Source organism: Orbicella faveolata, unplaced genomic scaffold (genome assembly GCF_042242905.1).
Source record: "Orbicella faveolata isolate gen_17 unplaced genomic scaffold, um_ofav_v1 contig_46, whole genome shotgun sequence".
Taxonomy (NCBI): domain Eukaryota; kingdom Metazoa; phylum Cnidaria; class Anthozoa; order Scleractinia; family Merulinidae; genus Orbicella; species Orbicella faveolata.
This window is the reverse complement of record NW_028301576.1, coordinates 26738610-26758863: the sequence shown is the minus strand read 5'-3', so window position 1 is coordinate 26758863 and position 20254 is coordinate 26738610. Positions and strand designations below refer to the sequence as shown.

Below are 20254 nucleotides of genomic sequence, written 5' to 3'. Positions count from 1 at the left end.
CTGCATAGCTATGTTTGTACAGTATTGTAAAGTGAATTTAACGCTGGTGGTGTAACCGCTGTCAGTTTTTGGTGAGAGCAAGGCTACAGTTGGCTCTTATGATATGAACATTCCTTTAATGTTATCACATGTAGATGGAATGGAGGTAATCTCTATTATTTTGGCTTGTACTGCATCTGTAGAACAAATGTGAGCATTTACAAAAGATAATCTGTATCATGACAGAGGATTCACTGCTCTCATTTAGAATACCGTCCTGTTTCTTTCACTACTGTGCAGTAACACGAATTTTAAAAGACCTCACTTTGTGAATTTCTGATGACTGTTTATTATACATCTGATATCTATTGGCACTAGATTTCCATGTACATATGGAGAGGATTAACAAACATGCAGCTTTTAGTTAGAAAGTATGCCGGTACATTGTAGCATCTGATCTCTTTCAATCACAATAGTACCAAACATTGATTCATATATACATTCATGACATTGCTTCCAGGAACTGTTGCTGTTGTTTTCATGCAATAGTAACATGAGAAATGAAAGCTGAATTCAAACTGGAAATGTATCACTCTTGCTCAGTTGCAGGTGTATTTCTCATGTTTAACTCTCGCAAGGTCGGGAGTCTAATGTTGCTTCAATAAAGCATACGTACATATACATTGTGACTTTTTTGGAAAACAATTTGCTTTCTCTAGATGCCACACAGTAAAAATCTAGTGAAAAATAAACAGTTGCATGCCTCACAATTAATTTCCTACCCATGTATTGCTGATCCTTATCCCTTGTTTTCAGCAATCTTTCAGGCACATATGGATGTAACAACAAAAATGTAGGGCAAAAAGGGCAATAAGTAGACCTTTGAATTCAAGACTTACAAAAATTGAAAAGCCAAGGTGGCCAAGGTGGTCAAGGTGGGTGGTGCATGGCTAATGCATACAATAGCAATACAAAAAATCGTTGTTGTATCAAAAGATTTTACTTGCATAAGTATGCACTTTGCCTTGGCTAAGTTTCACTTTCATCTCTGGTTGTTTTAGTTAATTTTTAGTCACACCAGCCAGTTTAATGTTTTCCCATTAGGAAGAATATTTTGCATGTAACTGGTCTTTCTAAAATAAGGAGAGTATGGATGAAGTCCATACTCCCAATTCCTCTTCTTAGTGACCTTAATAGCTAGTTTCCGTATCATATGGGCATCCAGTGTATCCATAAACTCTTATTAGAAGAATGAAACAAAACAATGACAGATGAAACAAAAAAGTTATGTGTAAAACTCCCTGGTCCACTATAGCTAGGGTGCATTTACAGATAGTCTTCAAAACAATTGGGAGTGATCTTCCTGTAAGCTGATTGGAATAGAAGAGTGCAGCCATAATCTGTTTTTTTTAAAAAATTGTCAAATCAACAGGATTGTAGTGAAACAAATGGAACTTGCTGATGTAACCGACAGTGCATGCTTCACATGTAGATTATGGGAAATAAGTAAGTAAACAGTCTTTACAGTCTTTACACTTCTCGGAGTAAAATAGTACTTAAAGATTTCAACACTACCTTTACGTCGATGTTTTCTTTAATCCTCTCCTCTTCTTTGGTTTAATAGGCGATAATTAGCACAGTTGTTGGCACTGGAAAGCTGAAAACCCTGATCGCTTCAAGCACTCACATTTCTCACATGGTAAAGTAGCATAAATTGTATCTTGCGATTCCTAAAAGCACATAAAGAATAGGAATAGTTTCAGACTTGAACTGAACTACTAAAGAAAAATGTCAGAAACCAAACTATAAACAGATTTGATTTATTTTCAATAGGGACTTACCCTGCTCTTGCACGGCTTGTTATTTTTTCTGCCACATCAACAGTGGTCTCCACAGTGCCGGTTACAGCTTTTACAAGTTTAACCACAATAACTCATACCTTTCCGCTTGGTGCTGTAACAACATTGGCATTTACAGCCTTCTGTTGGAGTTTCCAAAGTGGCAAACATTCGATTTTGCAGGTTCTGATTTAAAAAATACTACTATAGCACAAGTTTAATATTCACACTTACCGATGAATCCATTACTGTAATGGTGGCAAGTAACTGCACGAGGCAGATAGTTGCCCTTACGTAACTTGTGAGACGGCCCCTTCACAGGTATGTTAAGGTCTGGGTGAAGCTTAAAAAATAGGCAAAAATGCAATAAAATTTAAAATTATGAAAACCGTATATATGAGTCTTTATGCACTAGATTGCTTTGAAGAATTTTTTCCTAGTTTTCCCAACACTAACTGTCAGCACACAAGTGTCACGTGACGCTTTAATGTACATTTTCCCGCCAATATTATTTGCTATCCTTGCAGGAGTACTTTTTGCTTGCCTTAAAATGCCAAACTTGTCAGAATGATAGTTCGTGAGATGAAGAATCTGAAACGCACTGGCAAGGATGACTTAACTTTCTGTTCAATGTTCTACAGTGAATTTAGGCACTTCTGGGTAGATTGTGGCAAATGTCGAACTGATTCTTTTCTTTTCACGAATGTAGCCTTTCCAGTAAATAACATGTTTACTGGGGTCCTACAAAAATGTTTTGGGTCAAACACGTGGCTAAAGTGTGTAAAAACTGCTCCTGCAGTTGAATTCGCGCACTCGACTTCGGTTTGATTTCAGAGCACCATTTTGTTTGTGAACCTATGGGTTTTAGAAACAGTGGAGGTCACTGTTGCTATGACATTTCAGAAGGTAGGCGAGAAATGCTACTTCCTTTCTGGAGAGAAATGCTACTTCCCACAACAAAATCATCGCTTGAAAAGTAGAAATGTTTTGCCGAAAAGGGTCTATACTGAATGACTTCTAGGCTTTGCGATTTTATAACATAATTTGATGCAGTGCCGTGAGGAACGAAGGGCATTTGTGGCTGTTAAAGCAGACAGTGAGGTTGTTAAACTGCTAATGTGAAATTTAATTTTACCCTCAAAGCCTATTTTGGTGAAACGATATTCCATTAAAATCTTAAAATATTTAAAAGATGGTCTGTTGTTAATTTATGTGGGCATATAATGTACTGCTCAGTTAAAATTCCACCAACTTCAACCACACTAGTATTTCTTTCAAAGTGGCTCAGTTCACAAGCACAGTTCGCTCTTCAAAGTAAAAATGGTTGCTACCCTTATTTGCCTGACAAGTTGCGGCTTTGCTTGGACGGCTGCTCTAGAAAAAGTGAAGGAAACAACTCAAACGTTTCGCCAGGAAAACGGAGAGGGAACAGCAAAATTCAGAGCACCCTCAATGCAAGAGTGTTACAAACAGTTCAATGAAATTTTCAAGGAGAGATCTGAGGAGTTTGCGATTGATTTTCTGAAATTTCGAAAGAAAATACCAGCTCTCTGAGGTATGTTTAGTTGCTGGAATCCAAGAAGAAAAGACAAGAAGGAAAAGTATCTGGAAACATTCAGCATAAAAAGAGAGCATGTGTGCCACCATGTGGCCATAACCTTGCTAAAAAGCCTTGTGAAATTTACAGTTTACTTTGCAACGATGTCATGCTTTTGTGTCGAAGAAAAAGCTTAGTAACCTCTCCTGAAATGGATGTCGGAGAAAATTTTTAGGGGATTTAATTTTCCGGGAATTGAGCAATCTGTAAATACTGTATTTGCATTCGAAATTATTTCATTTCGTTATGGGAAAAAACAAGCCAGAAAAGCTCTCAGGAATCGAAGAGTGGAGAAGAAAAAAGAAGGAAAAGAATAGACAGAACAATCAAAAGTACGAGAAAAATTGCGAGAAGAGGGCTGCATCTGCTAGAGAAAAATGCCAACTGAAGAAAGCCCTGTTCAGTGAACTCGCCAACACACGGTGGAGTCAGCAAACAGCGTGAAGCGGGCTCACAAAAGAGAAGAAAAGAAAATTGCCTGGGAGGAGAAGATGGAAAAACAAAAGGCAGCAAACCAGGGAAAGAGTAAAAAAGTTCAGAGAGAAAAGAAAGCAAATTGCAGATGCACAGGGAGCGGATGATTGTGATGGCGATGCAACTGGATTTACAAACAGAATGGTGACAAGTAGGGCAGTAAGGAAAGTTACAAAATCACTGCCCGAAACTCCAAAAAAGTGCGCTGAAATAATCCAGAAAATAAGTGCTAGTGCAAGAACAAGAAAACATCTCGTAAAGGCAGGCACATTCAAGACTCCAGAAGAAGAAAAAGAAACAGTCTTTGAGAGCAATGGCAGCTGATATTTCAGAGGGCCTGAAGCAGGTGAAGAAAAGTGGTTCCAATGAGAAAAGAGCAGCTTTGAGAGCCTTCAAATCCCTTGCTTTTGGGGAAAACGTTAAAAAATCTCATGCCCAACGTTCTCTCTAAGTTGTATCATGGGACCAAAAAAGTATTCAGCGTGGAATCAAAAGGAGAACTGGCAATAGACCCCATAAATGTAAGTACCATGGAAATCAGCATATTCAGAGAAGTCCTAAATCGGCGAAAATCAAAAAACCTATCAACGGAAATGTAACTATCTAGTCTGCCTCAGAAAGGAAGATCAAGGCCAAGCTTGAGGTTAAAGAAGAAAAAGAAGAAATAATCGGCAGCAGTCTGAGTGGATATCGTCTAATAGATGTGGAAATCTTGGCTGATGTATTGAGGCTCTTGTGTTGCCAAGAGTGTGGTGAGTCAAATATTCAGTCAACAGAGGTATCCTTTCAAAGGCATGGTTGTGCATCATGTCTTCGATTATTATGCTTGGACTGTGGGTGGAACCATTGTTTTTACACGTCTAAAAAGATATCAAGCTATTATGAGGTGAACAGAAGACTTGTTTATGGGATGAGAACGATTGGGCAAGGGGAAGCATTCGCTAGGAGATTTTGTGGAATTATGAACATGCCACCCCCACCAAAACCAAAGGCATACAGTAAGCACAACAAAGCTCTGCTCAAAGTAGCAAAAGCTGTGGCCAATCAGACCACGAGTGATGCCCAAAAAGAAATTCACCATTTGAAAGGTGAAGATGTTGAAGGATTTTCAAACTGTGGGGTTTCTTGCGATGGGACCTGGCAGAAAAGAGGCCACTCCTCATTGAATGGTTGTGTAGCAGTATTATCAATTGACACAGGCAAATGCCTTGATGTTGAACTGCTGAGCAAAGTCTGCCAGACCTGCCAAAGACATGAGACCAATAATGATCTCCAAGCAGAGCAGGAGTGGCAGATAAACCATGCCCCAAAATGCAAAGCAAATTTTAAAGGCTCAGCTCCATCAATGGAAACAGAAGGAGTGAAGTGAATCTTTGAGAGAAGTGAGGAAAAACACAAATTGCATTACACTGAATATTATGGGGATGGAGATAGCAAGGGTTTCGATGGAGTACAGAAGACTTACATAGACAAAGGACTTAAAGTTGTAAAGAAAGAATGTGTTGGACATGTCCAGAAGCGTGTGAGGACAGCTTTAAGAAAACAAAAGAAAGAGAACAAAGGTATGGGAGGTAAAGGAAAGCTGACCGATAGAATGATAGACAGGCTGCAAAATTATTATGGGATTACCATAAGAAGCAATGTTGGCAATCTATCGGAAATGAAGAAGGCAATTTATGCCAGCCACATACATTGTGTGTCTTCAAAGGATTGCAGTTTACATTGTTATTGTCCTGAAGGAGCAGACAGCTGGTGTCGCTTCAACAGAGACATTGCAAATGGTACAAAGTTGTTCAAACCAGGTCCTGGGCTGCCTGTTGAAATCATTGCTCAGCTTAAGCCAATTTACTTGAGGCTTAGTGAGGATGCTCTGCTGACCAGGTGCTTGGATGGAAAGACCCAGAATCAAAATGAAGCCATAAATGGGATGATATGGGACCGAGTGCCAAAAGATGTGTTTGTGGGAGCTGACACTTTAAAGCTTGGAGTGAATGATGCTGTTTCCCACTTCAATATTGGAAGCCCAGCAGCATTAAATACACTCACAAACAGTGGAATTGAACCTGGGGAGTTCTGTCTTGAGGAAATGAAAAGAAGTGACAAACTGAGGTTTGGCAAAGCAATTTACAAAGAAAGAGATACCTCTAAGCGAAAAAGAAAGTTGCTTCGAGCCCATCAAAAACAAAAAGGGGATCGAGCTCAAGAAACAAAAGGAGTGACCTATGCCTCAGGATCCTTCTGAACACTTATTTAATGCTATCAAGCAAAACTGTCTGAAAAAAGTTTAATAGAGGTTATTTCATTAAAAATGAGAAAAACATTATCTCATTAAATTATGTCTCAACTTTTGAACCATTTTTCTCAAATTATGAAAATTACCAAATTGCGACACTTCCAAGCAGGATATCTCTGTGGGGTTTTAACCAATTGACTTGAAACTTTCAGCATTATTTCCTGATGTTATTCCCTTGGTGACAAACCTCAAAAAAATTGGGAATGTTTAACACTGTACTTGCAGTAAAAAGTTTTTTGAAGTATCTGTCACTGCTTTCCCTTTTTCATAGGAAAAATTATCAAAGCAATCATAGTTTCCTTGTTTTTTGAGGTTTAACACCTGGGTAATTTATTTTGAAATAGAATAAAGCTAATTTTACTTTTCTGTGACCATTCTAAACGGAGTTATGCTGCTTATAATAGACCCACATTTTTCACCAGTGGGGGGCTGGTTAATCATTAACCATTAACATTCACAAAGTGAAAACAGTCATTTTGGAGTCAGGAAGTGACAATCTATAAGATGGTGTAAAAAGATATCTTCAAAGATAGTTAATAAAAAATTTCATTTTTAGGGCAAAGACCACCTTAAGGGAGAAGAGCCAAGTTGGCTTGTCTCCAAAAGAGAAGTGAGGTTTGATGCTGTTTCTGAGGAAGTCAAAAGACAAGTCTATGATTTCTGGACAAATCAAGCAAGTAGTCCAACAGGAGACAAGAAAGATTTTGCTCATTATCGTACAGGGAAGAGCCAGTACACAGACCATGCAAAGCACATACTGGAAAAGTCCCAGACAGAAGCCTTCTTGGAATTCCAGGCCCTACACCCCAATGTCAAAATAAAGCAGAGGAAGTTTGAGTCACTTAAACCATTCTTCATGAAAGCTGCCAAAGAATGTGATAGAAAGTCCTGCCTTTGTTGGAAACATGAAGAGATCAAGATCCTCTTTGGAGATTGCATGAAATTCCACAAGGCTGTTTTAAAAAACAAAGATCAGGATGAAGCTGTTTGTGTTCCTGTCACAATAACAGAGGCTGCCGAAACGACCCTATGCCCCAAAGCAGAAGAAGATGCACACCATAAAATGGCATGTTTAGAAAGAGAATGTGACCAGTGTGGTGTCCATTTGATGGAACTACTTCCCGAAGAAGAATCCAATGAGGGAGTGGTTATCTGGAGATGGTATGAATATGTCTCAACTGGAAAGTTTTTGGCGAATGGTCAGGAGAAGAAGAAACTTGCCCTTGTCACTAAGGAGACCCCACCATCGCAAATGTTTGGATACTTCAAGTATCGTCTTAAAGACTATCCCTTACACTCCTTTATGGCCAAGTGGCAACGAGAACAACTCGACAGTCTCCTTGAGCATTTACCACTGGATCATGCAGTCGCTATCCATGACTACTCAGAGGGATATACCTGCAGGTCTCAAGATGAAACACAGTCTGAGTACTTTGATGTGGCAAAGGTTTCCCTGCATGTCACCATTCTCTACCGCCACTCTACAGAAAAGAATGATGGCATTGAAAGTACAGAGGAGAACCCGGAGGTCGTAAAGGAGCATGTGTTTGTCATTTCTGATGATGTTATTCAAGATAACAACTCAGTTCATAGGGTGCAGGAACTTTTGAACACATATCTCACAAAGGATCTTGGTCAACAGATCCCAGTTATACACAAGTTCACTGATAGTTGTGCAGCCCAATATAAATCCCTCCATTGCCTACGAGATTTGTCTTGTTGTGTAGCAGATTTTGGTTACAAAATCCAGTGTAATTTCTTTGAAACCTCGCATGCCAAAGGTGAACAGGATGCTGCTGGGTCTCATGTTCAGCAGAAAGTGAGCCAGGCAGTCCTGCGTCGATCAGCTGCAATCAAAAGTGCAAAGGACATCCATGCGTACCTCAGTGACAGTTTCACCTTGCCATCAGCCTCAAGCTACTTATCCAGAACAAAGTCCATAAACTTGAAGAAGCGCCTTTTTTATGTCCCTGCAACTGTGAAGATTCAGTAGACAGGAACAGGCCTGACCAAAAATTTAAAGAAGTGAAGGGCATTTGAAAAATCCATGCTGTAAAATGCACTACAGAACAGTGCAAGGTTTTTAAACGAGATCGATCCTGCTATTGCCTTAACTGCTTGCTGGAAACTGGCAACCAATGTAAAATTCAGAGTGGGTAGATGACTGGCAGGAGCTCAATATTGAAAGAGAAGCATCACCAGCAACCACCAGGAATGCACAAGACAACAATGTGGTAGTGACAACAGACACAGCTGTTAAAATAGCAGACCTAGCAATAGAGCGGAGTGTGGTTGCCGTAGCAGCTGATGATGATGCAAGTTATGACTATTATCTTCTGAGAGTGAAGAGTAACGGAGTCGAAGAACTGGCAGATAACACCGCTGATGACTATGGCAGCATTTACACTGCAGGACAGGAAGTGCTTAGAGGACACTTCTTTCTCCGGGACAACCTAATTGACATGACTTACAAACTCGATGAACGAAAAGTTGCAATTGTTCATGCAGCAACTGTAAGGCACATCTGTTCTGACCTTCATGTTGTAATGAGGGGGAGAAAGTCAGTTTTTAAAGTACCAGTTGATCTGAATGAGAAAATATTAGCTTCCATGTAATGCAAAATACTTGTGTGAAGGTCAAGATATTTCACTTCTACTTTTTACTTGTACCAGTGAAAAAAAACTTTTGAAAAATTGATCATTTATATAAAGACCACACCCACTAGGGATTATGGGTGAATTAAAAATTCAGTTAAACTAGGCGAAAATGTAATATTTTGCCAAAAAAATTGTAGATCATTAAGTTTGAGCATAAAATAAAGCTAAAGAAGTGATTTTGCCCCCAATTAGAAAATTTTAATTTTTTCGGGCTCGTTACATGAATGGGTATGGTGATCGTGCTACTGATATATAGACGCAAGAACTTGTTGGAAATTCATGGCGTCCCCGAAGATTTGTATACTTCTACAGAAGATGTGGTCATCAAGTTGGGTGAGGTGTTAAATGTTCTGATCCAGAGATGATATCGACATCTCACATAAATTATACAGTGGAAAGAACAAACCAAAGAATATAATCGTAAAGTTTATCAGCCATAAGAAGAAAACTGCACTTTATAAAAAGCAAACTGAACTTAAAAATGTGAGGATTACACAGTTGTTTCCATATTCCACAACAGTCACGGTTTTGGCCGCGTAACGTCTATACATCAACGAAAACCTAATGTCCTTCCGAAAAGATTTAATGAAAGAAGCCAACCAAACGAGAAAAGATGGACTTTTGGTCAGTGTATGGTCCATGGACAGGAAGATTTATGTTAAGACCTCACCTGATGGCGCACCCAAATGGATTCATTCCAAGAAAGACCTCGACAATGTATGACTGTAAAGCTAGCCCGACTGCGCTTTAGCGCATCTTTATTTCTAAGCCCTACTGATAAATTATTATTTTCGTTTTAAGTTCAAATTAGGACGGATAAGACACAAAGTCCTTTACGTTCTTAGATAGCATGCAGTTAACGCTTGTATATGTGTGTTTTGCGTATGTGTTTGTTTCAATTGTATTCATCAGTGTAATTTTGTTGTTTTCTTCCCTTTTATTTCATGACGACAGTCTAATCATAAGTTGTTGTTATTGCGAACCTGTGAATTTCAAATCTGCTTGTCAGTTGTTGCTTCCCATGATAAAATTATCGTTTGTCAACATTAGTATGTAACGGTCATCTCAATGCAAGTGAAAATTAGTATCCTATCTTTAAATGTTGGAGGCTTAAACGCGGGGGCTCCGTATAAATAGGGCTCCCCCCGGTTTCCCCCCTGTTTGATTAAATTAATACACGAAATTTTCAACATGGCGGACATCAGGCCGTTGGCAGGCGAGAATCAAAATTGCTTCTTTCCTTCAAAAAATACAATCTTTGTCAATAAACAATAAAAGCATACTTCAAACCTAAGTGTATTCTTGTGTTATTCCTGGTTTACATGCAGAAAATTGGGTGTAGTTTACCTGAACACTTCAAGGTGTTTTCGATCGCACGCCATTTGTTTGAATATCTTCCCTAGCACTAACTTTCCCCGGGTTTTCCTTTGTTCTGATTCTTCCCCTGTTCTTTTGAGACTTACTATTGGTCTGTGTATACTTTAATAAATATAACGAGCTCTATCATTGGTGCTAGTGATGGCGCAAAGTTCGAATAAAATTAGAGGGATTTCCTTGTAGTAAACAGAACCATTTTCGCGATCGTGGGATGTTGGGTCCAGGCGAGCCTTGTGCAAAGAAAGCTAAGTGTGATAAGCAGAGAGTCTACAACGAGAGACAAAAGGAAAAACCTCGCAAACCGCAATTCAGTTTGAAGTTTCAGTTCGGTTTCGGTGAAGAAGAGATGAGAGCCACAAACGAGAGATTCATTTGGCTACGCAATATGGCCGATCTTAGATCTGGTCGAACCAATGCCGATTTCCTGATCGCTCTCATGGATCGTTATGAGGGGAAAAGCGGCCCAGATGACAAAGAAATGCACTCGGTTGAAGTGCAAGCGAATGCCACTGAATCTGTCTTTGAGCTCTATGCCGAAAGAGAAGCCAAAAAGACCGACTTCCAGTGTCAGTGGCCGTGTGGGGAAGCTCCACCATGTAAACAGATTTTGTCCCCAGCTCGTGAGGATGAAAATTTTTTTGTCTGTGGACAGGACAGTCTTACTGTTTTGCTACAGGAAACTGCCACAGGATGTGCATGTAGTGCGCAATACGGTTTCGATGGGACTGCAGCTATGGATGGGCATGTACTGAGGACAGAGTTGTGCTGCATGAACGGGCAGAGTCAAATGGGCTAACTCGTCCATACTTGGCAACAAGTACACTGCCAATTGCAGGTAAGACAATTATTTATATTTTTATCACAGTGCTGCTCTTTCAGTAGCAAACAAGCTTACCTTTTAAGCTAGTCATTTCACGGTTTAGTAATTATTATTTCCTTCTTGAATTAGTTGGGTAGTTGTTTCACCAGACGTCCCCGGAATGCAGGAATGGGTACGAGGTCTTACACCAACAAATCTGAGTTGTGTTTGACTTGCTGTTATCAATCGAGAACAAATAGAGCTTATTGCACATACCTGCTGTAGTTAAATTTACAGTCGCAAAAAGGATTCAAGGCATGACTACTGATTTACTATCGGTTTATCCCTATTTTTTGTCATGCACCGGTGGCACTCTCCTTGGAATTTGCTATTATCTATATACATTTCGTGTAAACATTCTGTGTTTTGCTTGCATAACCACAACACTGCACTTACTGTTACACAGGATTAGGGAAGGACTGTTAACAATGCCTTGTCCATCGTTTTTTAGGTTGGTTCATGGTTTTACAAGCTCTGGTATGCTTGAAAGCCAGTACCAAGGCTTTGCTGAGGCTGCAAAACTTGGCAATGTTGGAGACAAGTATATTGATTTTGGTGAGCTCTCGATATAGTCAATGTTTCTTTGTGTAATACTATTAACTATGATGTGAAAACATTTTATAATTATTATAGTAAACTATAATAACAAACTAGCACACTGATTTCCATCATGCCCTCATTACAGCTGTATGTACTTATTATATAATTGCTGCAATTGGTAATTGTACATAAACAAAAGTGTAATTATTATTACTGTCATCATTGTACTTCAGTTCACATTACATCATTATCACTATTGTAGTTTTCATCTTCATCATTACATATTTTTGAGTGAGGAGGTAATGGTTTGTTACTGTTGGTGTTCTTTTTGGAATGTAAATGTTAGTACCTGTAATGAAATCTGTGCCTTTTTTTTGTATTATGACACCATGGGTTATATTAACACAGTGAATCAAACTGCAGAGGTACCAATAGCAAGCAGTATATGTGAGGTCCAAAACACTGATTCATACAAGGACAGGAATGGAGCTGTAAGTCAGTGATCATCATCATCATTAATCCTTACTGCCCCCAGTGGGGCATGGGGCCATAAGTCAGTGATACCTTCAGCATAATCAAATTTATACCTAGCACAATATACAGCTCTACCCTCTGAGTGATACTTACACATGCATCTGATAGTTTATACATATGAACATGTTAAAAAGGTCTTGTAATACTGTACTCTTCTCTGTTAGACTGTCATAACTGATTGCCGCCATGACTCGACAGCTAATGCGTACCATTCAACAGTAGCAATGATATCTTATGAGTAAGTACATACCAGTGGTGATCAGCAGTTGATATCCCTTTGTAACATTATTATTTCATGCTACAATATACTTGCTGTACACGTTTTCAATCAAACACAAAAGAACACCAGATATTAATGGAGTCAATGTTCTGATTCAACAACTGCCCTCAACTAGTAGGATACCAAATTATAGAAGTGTATTGTGAATAACCTGTTTATTGATTTTGGGTTTTAAATGGGCAATAACAGTGCAATATGAAATTAAAATCCAAAGACAGGTCTTAATACATTATGAAAACGGCCTTCCTGTCTCCAGTGGTCACTTACAGTGAAGCATTACTATTTTATAGGACCCAACATGTACTGGCTGCTCAAACGGTGACAAAAGCAGAGTTTTGGAGCTCCCAAACACATGAGTTTGAGGCTATTAAAAAAATTATCCCTGTTGTTCAAGCTAAAGGTATTTACAGTCGCACCATTTGTCATGCGTCTAGATTACATGTATTCATCTCAATGTAACAGTAGTTTATTAACATATGCTGGTACATCTTTCAGGACTCAATGTGATAGAAGTGGCACATGACTTTGTGCCAAAAATAAAAAACTGGCTTTTACAGCAGAACATACAAAATTCATTTGACACTTGGCATGGTAAGAAATTAATTACCTGATAATTCAATTCCTATTGCAACATTAAGATCATGATTGTACTTATTTTTACAGGCACTAGTAACATATTTTCAGTGGATTTGAAAACAAGACAATACATGGTGTTTCATGGGATTTCAATTTCTTTAGAATTAAAATCATAAGCCTTGTCTTCCAGTGTATCAGTAATCTTACTTTATTTCGCCTAATATCTTGTTGCTTTTTAGGAACGAAGGGAGTGGCAAAGGCCATGAAGGAAATAAGTAGTGGTGCTCAGAAACGGGAAGGTGAAAAGTGGTATTCAGAGCTATCAGACAAGCGTACGTACTGCAATCTTTTTTTCCTAGTTAACAAATAGTATATTTAGGTACAACTCCACAGGGGTAGTCAGGTATATTGAGATGCATAACTGTTATTGAATTTGCCAATATTTTTAGAGGCCAGTGTTAAACGGCACTTCTACTACTCCATGAAGAATTGCACAAGTCCAGATGATCTGAGGAGGAGACTGCTCACAGTAGTTGATCACTATCAGGTATGGCACTCTCTACTACATCATCAGGTATGAAAAGGTCAAGAATACTGATTGATATCAATTATTGAAATGTAAGCAAGGATTTCTTAGAATAACAACTACTCCTAGTGTTGAAATAAATTTTTAAAAAATCTGAAATCTAGCCACTCATTATTGTAGGGCAACCATGGTAGATGTGATCCCGAGTCAAAGTGCAAGAAACCTGGATACCAGTGCAGCAAGACTAAAATTACAAATGCAAGAGCAGTGGCTGCTCTGCACAAATTTATTTTAGAATCAAAGGTGTACAAGCTTGCTGAGGACTACTATCTGGTATATTAGCAGCCATTGGTATTTCTTCTGTGTTTCGTAGTAAGCCTTTAGCTCATTATGCCAAAGAACTTGAACAATGAGCAAATAATTTCCAAGAAAGGTTTTGACAAATCACCACAAAGCTACTTTAACACTGAACCATTTCTATAATTGCAGTGTCGTGACACTTACTGGGTGGAGTCTTTCAACAACTGCATTCTCATCTACTGCCCAAAGAGAATTCACTTTGCTGACTGCGCTTTCAACATGCGCATTCTCTGGCAGTAATGGATTGGGTAAGTCACAGACAGGTAGATTGGGAAGGTGCTTGCCTTTAATAATCTGCATACATACCAGGGTGATCTACCCCCTGCCCCCTCCCCACCAGTATACTCTATATACTCAATTTGCAGATAAAGTGACTTACTGTGTTTGTATGCCAATGGTAAATATCCCATGTTTCAGTTCATCAAATTTAACATGTATGGCTGATATTATGTACACTGTTATTGCTATTGTATCATTGCAGAATGAAAATGTTAACAGAGAAGCAACCTCAGTCAGTTTGTTGCAAGATGTGCGCCGACCGAATCGCAGAACAGGTCACAAAAATCTTCGCCCCAAAACATTTCTATTCAGGGAGGTTATTTGGAGTAGATTTTTCCAGTTGAACTACTGAGTATTGTGGAGCAAGAAGGATGACTAGCATGCAAGACCTGTTCCAAAAAGGCTCTTTTTTGAAAGAGCCACACACCTGCATTGCACTGCGCAGGGAAAAGTCCTGTAGGGTCATACTTACCTGGTATGACATTGCACCCTCCAGTTGATAATACCAATATGCAAGGTACCTGCATTGCACTCTGCAGGGAAAATCCTGTAGGGTAGTATCTACTTGGCATGACATTGTACTCTATGGGTCAAAAACCAAAGGCTCCTCTAGGAGCCACCAAGTTAAATAAAAGTCATGATCAACAGACTGCCATAAAGATTTACTCTGCTTGTTTATTACATTTTCAAAATTTATGTGAGCTATATGACTGGTTCAATCCCTATAGAGAACCTTTATTTCAAGGATACGGCAAATGAACTTTGCTTTACAGTACTGTATAACAATTTTCATCTAACCTGGATTGCATTTATCTGCTTCCCAAAACAATGTCAATAAGTCACATTTTAAAGTTAATTAACAGATAGACCCAGCACCACACAGCTTGAATATATCTTTCTGTACAAGTCTGTTTAGTACAGGTCTATAAACCATTCAAAGCTCCACAGTGTCACTAGACATATAGCAATAATACAAGGCTGGGGCAGCAGAGCATTTTGAAACATGGGGGGGGGGCCCTCATTGTTAATGTCTATGGTGTTCCATGTGTCCCTAATAGACTTACAACAATGCAGGAGGCATTTGTTTAGCCAATCCTGCTTCATGGTGCTTCTAAGGTAGGTTTTTGGTCTTCTTAGGGCAGAAAATGTGCACTTTGAAGTCAGTGATGCCACAGATAATTGTCAAATGCACTGTGGATCTTACACTGTGGATCTCTTCTAGAAGAGTTTTGGTGATGAGTTTTGTTGAGAGCTTTGCAAATGGTTCTTATAGTTGATGAAAATATTTTTAAAAAGATCACAAAACAAAATATTTTTTCAGACCATTTTTATGCTGCAGTATCAATATTTTTGGCACCTTAATGTGGGGAGAAGGGTGGCTACAACATCCCTCTCCCCCCCCAGCTCCACACCCTATGCCAGGGATAAATGTAACATCACAAATAATGCTGATTTTCCATGACAAAACACAGTTGCTTGGAAAAGGTCTCCCTCCCTCCCCAACCCTCTCTATTCCACTTATACGTTTTATTTTGGCCCTCGCTTTACGCCCTTTTGTGCCCCATGTATGGCACACCCGGTGGGCTGGGATAGCGCTTCCTTGTGTCATCAAGGACACATTGGGGCATAAGTTCCTGAAGTTCAACTTCGCTCAGGCCAGCTGAGGTCTTCCTATGAAGATAAAGTTCGTGCTGCCACAAACCCCTGTCCTTTAGACTCTTCCAGAACTTACGATAATTTTTGTGGCGTTTTGAATGGTTTGTAATATCTGGAGCACATGATCCCTGTATCCTGGTCACCTCACTGACAGTGATACAGGGACCCATCAGACAGTGTTGACAAGGTGGATGGTCTTCCAAACCACCTAGTACACTGTCGGCCCATGCATCGGCAACATTTCTATTAGGTTGTTCCTGATGTGGTGCAGCTCTGACCACAGCAGGATCTGCTGGTGTTGGGTGTGCTAGTGCACCCGTGTTTACTGGTTGTCTTGGCTCAGTTCCTAAAAACAAGGCAATTAATTTCAATGACAATCATGCTCAAAAAGAATGAAATCATACATAATTCACATAAAAGAAGCGACTGGTTTCTATAATTTGCAACAACCATCTAATAAAACAGTAGGGAAACTGCTCAAAATACTATGACAAAAAAAATGCTTAACCATAGATTCAAAGCCAAATGGTAATACTTTAGCTTAACAAATTTTGGGAGGCACCAAACGTAATTACACTGCAACAAAGGATAGAATGTTGCTCTACGAAATACCGCTGGATTATCCAAGAGATTATTGCAGGGAATCTGGTGAACAACCGAAAGCATATTGGAAACTGCTAAAGTGAAGCTCCAAATGTGCACAGGTGAATTAGTCAAGGTCATAGGAACTTTGAATGTTATTGTGAAGTATGAGAAACAAGAAGTGGAACTGCAAACACTCATGGTGGAAGGATCTGGGCCTAACTTACTGGGAAGGGACTGGTTGAGAGTTCTGACACTCAACTGGAAGGAGTTGTTCAAAATGCAAGTTGTCAAAAACAACCAAGAATCTTCACTTGAAAAATTGGTTGACCGTTACTCAGAAGTGTTTAGAGAAGGACTTGGGACCTTCAAGGGCCCAAAGGCAAAAATTCATGTGGAATCAGAGGCACAACCAAAATTCTTGAAGGCGAGACCAGTGCCATATGCTGACAGGGAAGATTGAGGCTGACCTCAAGAGGCTACAAGATGAGGGAACGATTGAACCGGTTCAGTTCTCGGAATGGGCTGCTCCCATTGTACCTATTCTGAAAGCAGACGACTCAATTCGCATCTGCGGAGACTACAAAATAACTGTCAATCAAGTGTCAAAACTGGACAGTTATCCTATCCCAAAGGTTAAAGACCTCCTGGCGACACTTGGAGGAGATGAAAAATTCACGAAGTTGGACATGAGCCAAGCCTACCAGCAGCTTCTTCTGGATGATGAATCTAAACAGTACACCACCATTAACACACACAAGAGGTTGTTCCAGTACAACCACCTACCCTACGGGATATCGTCAGCACCAGGAATATTTCAGCGGAACATAGAGAATCTACTGCAGAACATTCCTTATGTAAGCATCCGGATGGATGATATCCTAGTGTCCGGAGCCTGCGATGAAGATCACTTAAACAACCTGGAAGAAGTCTTGAAACGACTATGACTTCTGAAAAACAAGTGTGTTCACGGAACCTCAAGTAACCTACCTGGGTCACAAGGTCAGCAAAGACGGTATTTAACCATTGGATGACAAGGTCAAAGTGATCACCAATGCACCAGCGCCCAAGAATGTGTCGGAACTCAAATCGTACCTAGGCATGATTAACTACTACCAGAAATTCCTGCCTAACCTGTCGAGCGTGTTGGCTCCATTGCATGATTTACTACATAGAGACCCGCTGGCATTGGGGTAAAGAGCAGATGCAGGCTTTCCAGAAGTCTAAGGATTTCCTGAAGTCCTCTAGACTCCTTGTCCATTATGATAGTCAGAAGAAGTTAACCTTGGCATGCGATGCATCACAATATGGCTTGGGAGCTGTTCTCTCGCATTGAATGGATGATGGCTCAGAACATCCAATCGCACATGCCTCCAGTACACTGTCCAATGCAGAAAGAAATTATTCCAATCTTGAGAGAGAAGGACTTTCCCTAGTATTTGGTGTCAAGAAATTTCACCAGTACATTTATGGCAGACATTTTAGTCCAGTGACTGATCACAAACCATTGGAATCATTAAAATCTTAAAAGTTGTTGTCACTGACTTAAAAATCTTAAAATAGACGTTTCGGCTAAAATACTAGAACCTTCTTCAGTGATGAAATGAATGTTAATGGCATCTAAATGTAAATGAGATGTTTATAAGAATGTGAGGAACTCGCTAGGGATTAATTTAGCATTTTGTAAATGTCTGGAATATGCGCGTGGTCATTAATTGAGTTCGGTTCGCAAATGGAATGCCACGCTTCCAAGAACAATCTACACGACCACAAGGGACAGCAGTCTATGACCTTGACATTATTAAAATCAAATTCGTGGTTGTTTTTCATACAGTGTTGCGCCAAAAGAGAGTTCTTGTCACATGTGAGGACGGCTCTTTTAAGTTCTTTTGTTCTGGATCTCAGTGCTCTGGATGTTTGACTGATGTAAAGTTTTTCACAGTTTTTACAATTGATTTTATACACGACACCAGTTGACAGGTCTTGATCGAATTTGTCCTTCGGTTTCTTCAGGATCGAACCAACCGTCTTGACGGGTTTATGAGCAACATTTCTGTCGAATTGTCCCAAAGTTCTTGCAATTTTTTTTTCAGAGATTCCTTGAAAATATGGCAAAGTAACAAAGCCTCTGTGGCTTTGAAGCTGATTATTTTGGGGCTGATTTAATGCTTTAGGTGGTTTGGTTCTTTGGCAGCTTTTTAAGAATTGGTCCGTGTAACCATTGGTTTTGAGTGCGTCCACCACGTGTTGTACTTCAGATTTTTTGTCTCCATCAGTCGACGGAATATTCTTTGCTGTCAAGAAGGGTTCTGGCCACTGAGCATTTGTGTTGCAAAGGGTGGTGAGAGTTGAAATGGAGATACTTGTCGGTATGGGTTGCTTTTCCGTAAACACTGGTTTTAATTGATCCATCAGTATTTCTAGTTGTCTTCGTGTCGAGGAATGCGATGGATCTATCACTCTCTTCTTCGACTGTGAATTTGATGTGCTGGTTGATCGAGTTAAGATGGGAGTGAAATTCAGTGAGATGCTCACGGGCAAGGCAAACATGGCTATCGTCGACATATCTGTACCACCACTTAGGGGGGTGTGGTGCAGTACTTAACGCTCTCTCTTCGACATGTTCCATCACCAAATTTGCCAAGATGGCGCTTACAGGTGAACCCATGGGACAGCCGAATATTTGTTTGTAGAAAACGCCACCAAAGACAAAGTAGTTGTTGTCAAGCATGAATTCAAGCAACTTCATGTTGTCCACAGACATATTGGTTCTTTCGGGGATGGTCGAGTCGGACTCAAGTCTGGTCTTAGTCACCTCGAGTACCAATGCCATGGGGATAGATGTGAAAAGCGACACAACATCAAAAGACAGCATGATCTCAAGTCGTTGCTGTTCGTAACAGTGAATTGGTTGTGTTGTAACGGAGACAAAATAGAAGCTAGGTATTTGGAAGCCTGATAGGTGGGGCAGTTGATGGAACTGGTGATGGGTCTCAGTGGGACCTCGGGTTTATGTATCTTTGGTAATCAATAAAGTAGCTGGTGTGGCATCAGTGCTTCAGAGTTTGTAGTACAATTTGTCGTCGAGTTGTTGCGCACCAGGATCATGGATTGATTTTGGATCTTTGATTTGTTTGAGCAGAGCGTTCAGAGATTTCTGTGTTCGACGTGGGATTTTTGCGCTGGTTTGAAATCTTTGTGTAAGTGTTTTCATCTTGTAGCAGGCCATATATTTTTTGTTGATAGTCGCTGCTATCCATCACTACTAATGCACTGCCTTTATCTGCGGGATGGATGGTGACTGATGGATCTTTCGATAGTGCTTTCAATGTTTCAAGCTGGTCTTTCTTTATGTTAGATTGACGTGAACGTTTGCTTCCCTTTAAGATTGAAACTGTCTTTGCACAGATAAGATTAGCTGATGCAGGTGGTAGATGTTTTATCCCAGATTCAACAGATGACAGGATCTCTGCGATGGGCAACTTCGTTGGTGTAATCGCGAAGTTGAAACCATAGCTCAGTGCTGTTTTGTCTAGCTTGCTCAGGGGCTTGTTAGATATATTCACCACCCATCTCTCTGTTGGGTCATTCCCACGGTTATCTGAGTGGTTATCTGAGCGGTTATCTAGGTGCATATTCCAGACATTTACAAAATGCTAAATTAATCCCTAGCGAGTTCCTCATATTCTTATAAACATCTCATTTACATTTAGACACCATTAACATTCATTTTATCACTGAAGGTTATAGTATCTTAGCTGAAACATCTATTTTAAGATTTTTAAGTCAGTGACAACAACTTTTAAGATTTTATTACTATGCCTGACTACAACTACAGTATCTTTAA

General features: G+C 39.7%; 3 protein-coding genes, 1 long non-coding RNA gene and 1 pseudogene across 4 annotated transcripts; 2 read left to right on the top strand and 3 right to left on the bottom strand.

Moving 5' to 3' along the window:
• Positions 1-1587: 1587 nt before the first annotated feature.
• On the bottom strand, positions 1588-3324 carry LOC149099276 (uncharacterized). Its single transcript, XR_016203982.1, has 2 exons — positions 2052-3324; positions 1588-1709 (listed from the first exon to the last, which is right to left on the bottom strand). It is a non-coding gene; the product is annotated as an uncharacterized LOC149099276 (long non-coding RNA).
• Positions 3325-7433: 4109 nt separating this feature from the next.
• On the top strand, positions 7434-8192 carry LOC149099275 (uncharacterized). Its single transcript, XM_089278681.1, has one exon. It carries the CDS (start codon positions 7434-7436, stop codon positions 8172-8174), a length of 741 nt encoding a protein of 246 aa, XP_089134807.1. The 3' UTR covers positions 8175-8192.
• A 2400-nt stretch (positions 8193-10592) lies between these two features.
• Positions 10593-14130, top strand: LOC110065540 (uncharacterized; annotated as a pseudogene).
• Positions 14131-18679: 4549 nt separating this feature from the next.
• LOC149099274 (uncharacterized) lies at positions 18680-19240 on the bottom strand. The gene has a single exon (XM_089276790.1). It carries the CDS (start codon positions 19238-19240, stop codon positions 18680-18682), a length of 561 nt encoding a protein of 186 aa, XP_089132916.1.
• A 271-nt stretch (positions 19241-19511) lies between these two features.
• LOC149099273 (uncharacterized) lies at positions 19512-20042 on the bottom strand. The gene has a single exon (XM_089276789.1). It carries the CDS (start codon positions 20040-20042, stop codon positions 19512-19514), a length of 531 nt encoding a protein of 176 aa, XP_089132915.1.
• Between the last annotated feature and the right edge of the window lie 212 nt (positions 20043-20254).